Genomic DNA, 9,945 nt, shown 5'->3' with positions numbered 1-9,945 from the left:
TTAGCTGTGCGTCAGGCAATTAAAGCTGTTTTTAACTTCTGGTCTGTGAAAGGTAATGGACTCGATATTTTAAAGGGTATTAAAATACTAAGCAGCTTTTAAAGGCCATCGTAAATAAAACATATGACCAAACATGGAACTTTGGGATGTCATTATAGTCTTTTCTTACAGGCTTCCCGTGTAACACTCTTTCCTCCAAAGGAAACTCAGCAGACCAGGGAGAAGAAAGAATTAGTGCTGTTTTATGTAATGTTATTTATTCTTTCATGTTCCATAGGACCTCATTAGAAGTACAAGAGATGAGTTCCAGCAGCGTGTGCATGTTATAATTGGCAGTACAAATGAGATTATGATATGAGAATCCTTGATGGTGTGCAGGGAATCAAGAGACAGGAGCCCATATATGTGCTCAGGGGGACTGAGCGCTGGGTGAGTCTTTCCAGGAGAGGAACCACAGAGCTGGAGGCTGAATCAAAGTCATCAGGCCTTCATCTTCAGGAAGATACTTCAGTATGTGTCTGAATGTAAGAGTATCTGTCTGCCACCGAAGTCAATAGAGCTTAAGTAGGGTCTTGATAGTTTAAGTGTGTTTAAGAGCTTTCTTTAAACAGCGGGGACATAATATCAATATTTGTGAACCATTTGCGAGAGCCTGCAAAAGGCAGAAATACATGATGGGAAACAAAGATGTCTCCTTTGCTCAGAGGCTGCTTGGAGTTTGTGTGGTGACAGAACTAACTGCCAACGTCGGTTAGAGCAAAAACCTTTCTATAATGTTTCTTAACGACTCCAGCGATGCTGTTTGGAAACTGCTGTGCTCTGATCTCACGCCTTCTCCTCGGGAGCGGTTCGCTTTATCGCTTCATGGGCCTCGGCTCATCTCCTCCAGCCGGCGACCGGGGGAAGCTGAGGGCAGCCGAGGCGAGGCCGCGGCGCACACGGGGCGGGCTGGGGGCCGGGCGAACCGCCGCCACGTCACGGGATTCCAGGCGCTCGGCCAATGGCGGCGCACAAGGGGCGGGCGGACGGCGGCAGAGGGCGGCGGGCAGGCCGGGCAGGCCGTGCAGGCCGAGCCGAGCGGCGGCCGCGCGTTCTGTCGGTGACGGGCGGCTCCGCGCCGTGCGGGACGAAGCCCCGTGGAGTCGCGGGCCGCTTCGCGACCGCGTCCGTGCGGGTTCGCGAGCGGCGGCTCGGGCCGGTCCTGCCGCTCCCCGCCCCGGCCTTTCCCCGCCGCCCTCCGCTCCGCGGCCCGAGGCGGAGCCCCGCGCGCCAGCAGGGTCCGTTTGGCGGCCGTTACCGCCCGGCGGCAGCGGGAATCCCCCGGCGCGGCGTGTCTTTGTGTTTGTACACACGGCGCCGGGCGCGGGGCGGGGCCTCCCCTCCATTGTGCCCCATTGGCGGCAGGGCGGGCCGGGGGCGCGGCCCCGCGTTGGCCCGTCCCCCCTGTGTCGGCCATCTTTCAATTGTGCTCGCAGCCGCCGCCACCAGCAGCAGCGGCCGCCGCAGCTCCGGCTCCTCCTCGCGCCCGCCCTCGGCCCGCCCTCCTTCCTCCTCCCTCCCTCCTCCCTCCCGCTCGGCAGCCGCTCGCCCAGGCGGACGGGGTAAGTGTGGCGCCGCGCCCCGCGCTCCCCCCCCCCCGCGTTGTCCCCGCTGCCCCCCGACCCTCCCCGCAAACTTTATTCTCCCCTCGGCCCGTTCTCCTCCTCCTCCGCCGCCCCGCGCCTCCCTCCCGTTCCATCCCCGCGTCGCCGCTCGGCTCCGCCGGATCCCCCCGCTCTGCGCGGCCGCCGCTCCCCGCTCGGCCCCGCTCCGGACCCCCCCTCCCCCCATGTCCCCTTTCTGCGGCCTCCCCCGGGCCCTCGGCGGCTCCCGGGCCCCGCGTCCCCCCGCATCGGAGCCGGGGAGCGGCGGCGGAGCGTTACCGAGACCGCCCGGGACCTCCCGGCCGCCGCCGCCTTCCCCGCTTCCCGTGGTTGTTGCCGAGCTTCACCATCTTGTCTCTTTTCTCTGGTCACCGACCATATTTTTTTTCCCCCCTATCGCGTGAAAAACAATCGCGAGGCGCCGAAACGCGCTCCGGGATCGGCCCCGACGCGCCGCGATTCGGGGCTTTGGGAGCTCAAACTTTTCCGCCGCTCCCTCCGGCTGCGGCCGGGCGGTTCGGAGCGGCCGCCGGGTTTGGGCTCCGCGCTTTTGGCCGCGGCTCCGTCGTGGCTCGTTGCGGGGCCGCGCTCGGCGCCCGTTTCCATCTTGTGCCGCGGCCGACGCCGGAGTTCGCCCGCGAGAGGCGCCGCGGAGCGGGGCGCTGCCGGGAGCCGACCCCGCACCGAGCGATACGGGGACCGGGCCCACGCACCCCGAAGTTGCCCCCCCTCCCTCCCTCTCCCTCCGCGCTCGTCCCGGCCCTTCCCCTGCACACAGCGCGGCGCGGACGCCCGTTGGCCGCTCGCTCGGCGGGGCCGCGGGGCGGGAGGGATGGACGGATGGACGGATGGAGGGGCGCCGGGCGGCTCGGGGCGGGCGACGGAGGCCGGAGCAGCCCGGGGGTGTCCCCGCATCGCACCGCACCGCGGCCCCCCTTCGCTCCGACAGCCGGGGGGATGCGGGCCCCGCCGCTTCCCGGAGGGGCGGGGGGAGGAGCGGGGGGGCGCTCTGGGGTTAACGGCTCCGCTGGGCGGAGCGGGACGGCGGCGCGGCCCCCCCTGCCACCCCCCGCACCCCGAGAGCGGGTGGGGCGGCGGGGCAGGGCCGGGCAGGGCGGGGGGAAGCGCGCCCCGGGCGCGGGGTGAGGCGGGCGGCTTGTCGCCGCAGGTGTAAGGCAGCGACGTCGGCAGCAGCAGCATGGCCCGTACGAAGCAGACGGCGCGTAAGTCGACAGGCGGGAAGGCGCCCCGCAAGCAGCTGGCCACCAAGGCGGCCCGCAAGAGCGCGCCGGCCACGGGCGGCGTCAAGAAGCCGCACCGCTACCGGTACGATGCGCCCCCCGGCGGCACCGCCACGACCGGCGGCGGGATGGGGATGAGGAGGGACAGGGACGGAGCGGAGGGGAAACTTCGGAGCGGGGGGAAGCGGGGCCGGGCGGGACGGAGCGGCCGCGGAACGCGCTGAGAGTGGGACAGCCGCGTGATGCCGGGCTGCGGCCGGGAAATAACAGCGCTACTAACGCTGGCTGCGCCGTACGGCCCAGACCCAGAATGACGTGGGGTCAGCGGGCAGGAACGGCCGGGTCCCTGTCAGGATGAACGTGGGGAGAGCTCTGGGGTCCCCACACCGACTGACAGCGCTGCGCTGAGCCTGCCGCTGTGTGCTGTGCACAGCACAACATTGATGGCATCAGGACCTCTGGTGGCCTGATGCTGTGCTCACAAGGGGAGGGATGCTGCCGGGCAGGGGGGTGCACACAGATGAGTGGTGAGTAACAGGGAAAGGGAAACAGAGTTATCATTGCTGCTGCTGGGCTGCTTCTACTGAAAGCAACACATTGATGGAGCGCTGGGACAGGCTGCCCGGTTAAGCTGTGGGATCTTCCATAGAGATACTCAAGACCTGCCTGGACACTCACCTGCACGCCCTGCTGTGGGGAACTGCTCATAGCAGGGGGCTGACAAGATCATCTCCAGCAGTCCCTTCCAACCCCTACGTTTGCATGTGTTTTTGATGTTTAGTTCAGGTTAGGTCACGAACCCTGTTAAGGCAATGTACAATTATGTTTTGAATACTAATTGTCTTTTTTTTATTATGATCGTGCATTTCTAAAGGCCCGGCACTGTGGCGCTGCGCGAGATCCGGCGCTACCAGAAGTCCACGGAGCTGCTGATCCGCAAGCTGCCCTTCCAGCGCCTGGTGCGCGAGATCGCGCAGGACTTCAAGACCGACCTGCGCTTCCAGAGCGCTGCTATTGGTGCTTTGCAGGTAAGTGGTGCTGGGAGCAGCGCCTCACCCAGGTGGCACTCAACAGCTCCCTCAAGAACCTGTACCAAAGCACGCACCCATCTGCTTTACCAGAGATCTGCAAGATCACTGGGAGAGCTTCCCAAAAAGTGGTCATTGTGAGGGCACAGCTGTTCTGTGAATGCTGCAAGAAGGAGGCTCCCACCCACCCTAATGCAGGAACGGCAGGCAGGGCTCAGCCCCCCACTCGTGTTGAGCAGCTGCTTTATTTTGTTAGCTCCAGCTGCATCGTGCTGTGGTGGGCACAGCCTCTGCTGGCAGGGCTCCAACATGGAGGATGCACCCCAGTGGGCATCCTCTGTTTACAGTTGCCTTGATGTTGGTCTGCAGGTGCCACAGCTAAAATGATGCAGTGACAGGTCAGCAGCTCCTTAGAACAGCTGCCAACATATCATTGAACTGGCCATCCCGCCCTTTCCCCCAGCAAAAGAATAGTACAGTAAATAAGCTACTGCAGATAAATCCATCAATGGATATTTATCTGCAGTATAAATATCTAATATATATCTAAGCTCAAAACAGACTGAAGTTTTACCTTTGGAATAATGGAAAGTGTTGTCATGTAGAACTTGTTCCAGTCTTTCCAAATGAAGGTCTTGATGTCCTGAAATTCAGGTTAAAGAAAAACAACTTGCTGAGCCACATCTGAAAGTGGTTGATGAAATGGCTATTTGTGTAAAGTGGTTCATACTAAGCATAACTCTTTATTGTGTTAGTTAACTAACTTAGAATACATTGAGGGTGAAGCATTGATTACTCCTCCAGAGCCAGATTCCTGGCAGTCTTAACTGAATCTAGTATAAGCTCCCTAGAACTTGATATTCCTGTTCAGTTAGTTTTACGGGGGTTCCCTTTGCTTTGTCTGTTCTGAAAACTGGCAGACTCCAGCTGTGTGGTTGTGCTTCCCTAATCAAGTGACCAATAGTTCAGTCTTGTTAGGTCTCCTCCAAGGCTTTGTTCTTATGAGAATGATAGAAATAGATTCCCGATTCCAGAACCTAGTTATAGCTGTAGAAGCCAATAATCAGAAAAGGAGAGCTATTCCTCAGAAAAGAAAGGCATTCTACAAGACAAGGGCCAAAATGTGCACCATGAGGTCCCATATACTTGAGTGCATTCTTAGCTCTGAAAGGTGACTACATGCATTTCCAAGGTTGCTGCTTTTGCTTGGTGTTCTGGCTTCACTCTTGGCTGTGCATATGGTAATTCTTCAGTCCTGAGGTTTATTGATGTGTGTTTGTTTTGTTCTAGACTGGAATTACTTACTAGCATGTAGATTGTAGCTGATGCATCTTCAGAACAGTGGCTGGAACATTCCTGGTTGTGCATTAAGCAGTTGTTGGTGGAACGTTCATAGTGCTTCCTACTTGCCTAGTTCAGAAAAGGAAAAGCAACCCCAACCTTAACCCTTTCAGTACCATATTACTTGGCTGGCTTATTTGGTGAAGTTCCTTAACTTTTCATGTAGTGGATTAGCAAAACATGAAATATCAAATAACTTAATACTACAGTCCTCATCCACAGTAAATATTTTTCTTCCAATTAAGCATTGTATGTAACTTAGTTGCTTTTTTGCAGTTTACACAAGCTGTTGCTTTGTATGTATTCTGAGAGGGTGGATCTCAGCCTTCTTTCTGGAAATTAGCCCCATCTTTTCTGCCTGCTCACCCTGTGTGCTGGGTCCTGCTGGCATGTTTCTTAGGAGGCTGTTAGATGCTGGAATTCTGAATCAAGCTGAGAACGTGTAAACAGTTACCATTGGTGTGCTAGGCCTAATTAGCAACAAGCTTAAAGTGAGCCAGGAGAATAATTAGGTCTAACTGAGCATCTGTCTAACCCCAGATCCTGCCTACACCAGCACAGTAATGGGGATAGGATTGTGGTTTTCTTAGGACAGGGTTTATCCTTTTCATTCCTAAGGTGCCAGCCCTGGGATTCACAAGTGTGAGAGCCTTCTCTATGAATAAGGCTGTGCCCTCTGTGCCCCAAACAGGTGAATGATGCTTAGAAAGCATAATGGCAGAAGGACCAGCACAGTAGAAAGATATTACAAAGGAAGGGAAAAGATTACTCACCTGTCTCCAAGGATCTGGGTTTACAGAAGAAACTCCTCAGGGAAGGGACCTGCAGAAAGAGATCCTTCCACTGCAGCAGTCAGCCCTTAAATGAGGTTCAGGAGAGGTGGAGCTAGGCTCCACCCCAGTGTGAACTGCCTTCACCTGCGCTCCCAGGGCTGATTGGGTCTTGTCTTCAGGTGTTAATCAGTGGTTTAGGCTGTGATACAACGGTTCAAATACAAGGGGGAAGTAACTGTAGGTAGAGGAGAGTTGTCTAATGGTGATTTTCAGACTGCTGTTCTGCTTTTGGTGATAGAAGAAGTTTCTTAGTTAAAGGTGTTGTCCCCTTACATCTAATAATTCTCCATACAGTTCTTACTGTTAGTTTGTGACTTAAGAATTAAGCAACCTTCTTGGTAGCCACACATCGTGCAGTGAGGAGCCGTGTGCCTTAACTGCCTCTTGTAAAAGAACACCTACTCTTTTCCCTAGCAACAGCCAATTGCACCTGATGCTTCAGCAGCTCTTACTCTGGGAGAGCAGACGAGTAACTCAACTGGTGTAACCCAGCCTTTAAAAAGAGAAGTTCCTAAACAAACTCATCTTTGGATAAGATGACCCCTTATCTCATGAGCGTGCTGTCACAGCGTTTATTCAGTCATGTTCCAGAGGATGTCCTCACCAACTGGTGTCAGTCCACAGCTTTGACACTATTTGATACCTTATGTGAAAACAGTGACTTTTCTTTGACAGTCTCAACCTTTAGATGTGTGTTAATGGAGATAGAAGCTCAAACTTAATACCGCGTTACATTGTACTTGGAATTCTCCTTTTCCTCATTCTTGGAGAGTGAAAATATTCTTTACTCTTTTCTTCCATACTAGGAGGCAAGTGAAGCCTACTTGGTTGGCCTGTTTGAAGATACCAACCTGTGTGCTATCCATGCCAAACGCGTCACAATCATGCCAAAAGATATCCAGCTAGCACGCCGCATCCGTGGGGAGCGTGCCTAAACTTCACCACCATGGGTTTGTCATTCTCGAAGCAAAATCTTCTTCCTGTTATTGGTAGTAATGAACGTTAGATATTTTTTCCATGGGGTTCAAAGTTACCTGAGTATATGGTTGCAAATGGAAAACTAGGGGGACAGAATTGGGTATTGGCAAGGTTTTTTTTTGTTTGTTTCCATTTTCATTTGTGTGTGGATTTTTAATATAAAGGAGGGGACAAAACATTAATGCGGTCACCAAAATGGCAGCGTGAACAAGTTTCGACAATTCAGCTTTATAAAAAAACAAAGGCAAAAAAAAAAAAATAGTATAAATAAGCCTGTCAAATTTTTCTGGACGATGCCAGCATTTGGATTTTTTTAAACAAGTCAATTTCTTACCAATGGCAACTAAATGGTGTTTGTAGCATTTTTATCATACAGTAGTTTCCATCCATTCACTATACTTTTCTAACTGAGTTGTCCTACATGCAAGTACATGTTTTTAATGTCGTCTGTCTTCTGTGCTGTTCCTGTAAGTTTGCTATTAAAATACATTAAATGAAGCCTGGTTTTAGTCTTGATTCTTAAACGTTACGTTTGGGTTATATTTGATTAAAAATGATTCTCCTGTGTCTCCCTTTTTCTCTCCCATCTGTGACCCAAGTACTTCCAGTAGGTTTAGGAAACAGACTGGGTTGAAGTACTGTGTACGGAAAGGCTTTTTTCAGAGCTTATAATCTGAACTTGGTGTGTGTATTGCTGGGTAGAGGCTGGAGCTGCAATGGGCTGCCTGGCTTAGTGATAGAGCTAAGGAAAAACAGGCTTTGCTGCTGTTCACATCCCTCTCTTATTTGCGTTAATGATGAGTTTGGAACCTTCTATGTTCTTCATGGTTCACCAGACAGTGCAGTCAGTGTAAGTTGTGTTTTGTTTGCTTCTATTAAAGCTTTTTACACTCCATTATCTGGTTTCTTGGTGTGTAGGTATTGGCTTCTTGGTTGACTACCTCCTTTCTGTTTCACTGACATCCTCCAGCACATTTGAGAGTGTGATTAGCGCCTGTTGTACTCCCTAATCAAAAAGACTCTTCCATAACCACGGAATATCCCACGCTGGAAGGGATCCACAGGGATTGCTGAGTCCAGCTCCTGGCTCTGCACAGGACCACCCAAAATTAAAACCATAATGGTGTGGGCTTTAGTTCACTTCCCTTTATAGTGACAGTACTTTATAGAAGCAGTACTTAGGCAGAAACATATGTTTGAAGCATCATTTTTTTTACACACCTCCCTCCAATCACTGATGAAATTTAATGCAAAGAAATTTACGCCTGAGGTCACATTCTGTTAAAATGTGGTTGTAATTTCTCACCTGAAACTTGGTTATGGATTCTGATGACCAGAATGAAAGCGGGTTTCATGGTGTGTTTCTTGGCATCTCTTAGAGACAGCGAGTTACACAGAAGAAAACAACACAGGCAGGGAATGGATTTCACCTCTATGCAAAGACTCCCTACAAAGCTTGTTAGCTGCTCACTTGTCAAGAAGTTCTGGGTGAGCTCTAAGAACACAAGTGAGGTTGTCTGAAGGTTTCCAAGGAGGATTCATAGAAAAGTATTCTCTGCTTTGGTATCTTGAACAGAGCTCAGAATTGCAGAATAAGTCACATTATTCATAACTTGCTGTCTGCCAGGGTTGTGCTGTGTAAAGCCTGTTTTAATGGAGTAGTTTGTCACGTAGAGAACTAATGCTAGACAAAATGCGATCACACGCTTCTGATGCCAGGCAGTTCATAGCCATGAAGTGAAAATTAAGGAGAACTTGTGTGGGAGCATCCAGAGCAGCACATACAAAAGGTGAGCGGCTGAGCTTTAACTTACCTGAGACTTGGCTCCTGTCAAGTTGATAACAGCTGGTTAAACTCGATACAAAAGCACTTGAATGTAGCACAGCTGCAGCTGTTACCTACTGGCGTTGTCCTTTACTTCAGGACTGCTTCATGCATCCAATGACAATGTTGCAACCATCTACACAAAAGGATGATCAGTTGCCCTTTTTTCAATAAGGTGGAGGCATTGATAAAGGAGCTGAAGTTTTTTCCTACCCAGATTAGAGAAACAAATCTAGAAATGCCGGTATGCAAATGAAATACTGACTTCCTCCTTTAGAAAGAGAATCGGGATGAGGAATACAGTGACAGTGCAGGTAAAGCCATCAAGCCAGAGGGATTCATAAGCTTTCATTGGGTTCTGTTCTTTTTGTGTGACTGAAACCAGCCTGATCCCCTCTCACTCCAACCTACATTTACTTGAGATTTGGCAAGTTTGATTACCTGTGAGTTTTCCTTCACGCCTATTGAAGGTGGTGAGCAGAACAAATCTGAGGGACAGCACACGTGAGAGCTCTTGTGCTTCCCTGCTGCCTGGGACTGGATGAGCAGCGTGGCTTTAAGCTAAAAGAGAGGAGGTGTAAGTCACATGTGAGGAAAACGCATCAGAGGGCAGCGAAGCCCTGGCACTGCCCAGAGAAGCCGTGGTGCTCCAGGCCAGGTTGGATGGGGCCTGGGCAGCCTGAGCTGGTGGGGACAGCCCTGCCCATGGCTGGGGGTTGGGGCTGGGTGGGCTTTAGGGTCCCTTCCAACCCAAACCATTCTGTGATGTTATGATCTGTGCGATGGGAAGGCTGCCAGGCTGACACGGCTGTGCAAGTGCCATTGGGGGAGGAGCAGAGCCCTGGATAAAGGAAGGAGCCCCCAGCTGGTTGCTCCCCAGGACCAGCTCCTGCTGAGGAGCTGCATTTGGAGGCTGGGTGGTTTCCAGCAGTCCCTGCCAGCTAACGCAGGGCTGGGAGGGCTGCCAGGCACAGGCACGTGCAGCCCTGAGACCTCAGGCCTTGGCTCAGCCACAAAGCAGGTAGGGAGCAGCACAGGGCTGGAGCAGGACTGCCA

At 52.7% G+C, this 9,945-nt stretch overlaps 1 protein-coding gene across 1 annotated transcript; it reads left to right on the top strand.

The window, feature by feature from the left end:
• The first annotated feature begins 1,396 nt into the window (after window positions 1–1,396).
• On the top strand, window positions 1,397–7,562 carry LOC107311030 (histone H3.3A). Its single transcript, XM_032443808.1, is given in 5 exon segments — window positions 1,397–1,601; window positions 2,812–2,969; window positions 3,545–3,548; window positions 3,694–3,912; window positions 6,893–7,562. Coding segments are annotated over 4 exon segments (480 nt in total). The 5' UTR covers window positions 1,397–1,601; window positions 2,812–2,841; the 3' UTR covers window positions 7,022–7,562.
• The last annotated feature ends 2,383 nt before the right edge of the window (window positions 7,563–9,945 follow it).

The sequence above is a fragment of the Coturnix japonica genome, chromosome 3 (genome assembly GCF_001577835.2).
Source record: "Coturnix japonica isolate 7356 chromosome 3, Coturnix japonica 2.1, whole genome shotgun sequence".
NCBI classification, from domain to species: domain Eukaryota; kingdom Metazoa; phylum Chordata; class Aves; order Galliformes; family Phasianidae; genus Coturnix; species Coturnix japonica.
This window is presented reverse-complemented; position numbering and strand designations above follow the sequence as displayed.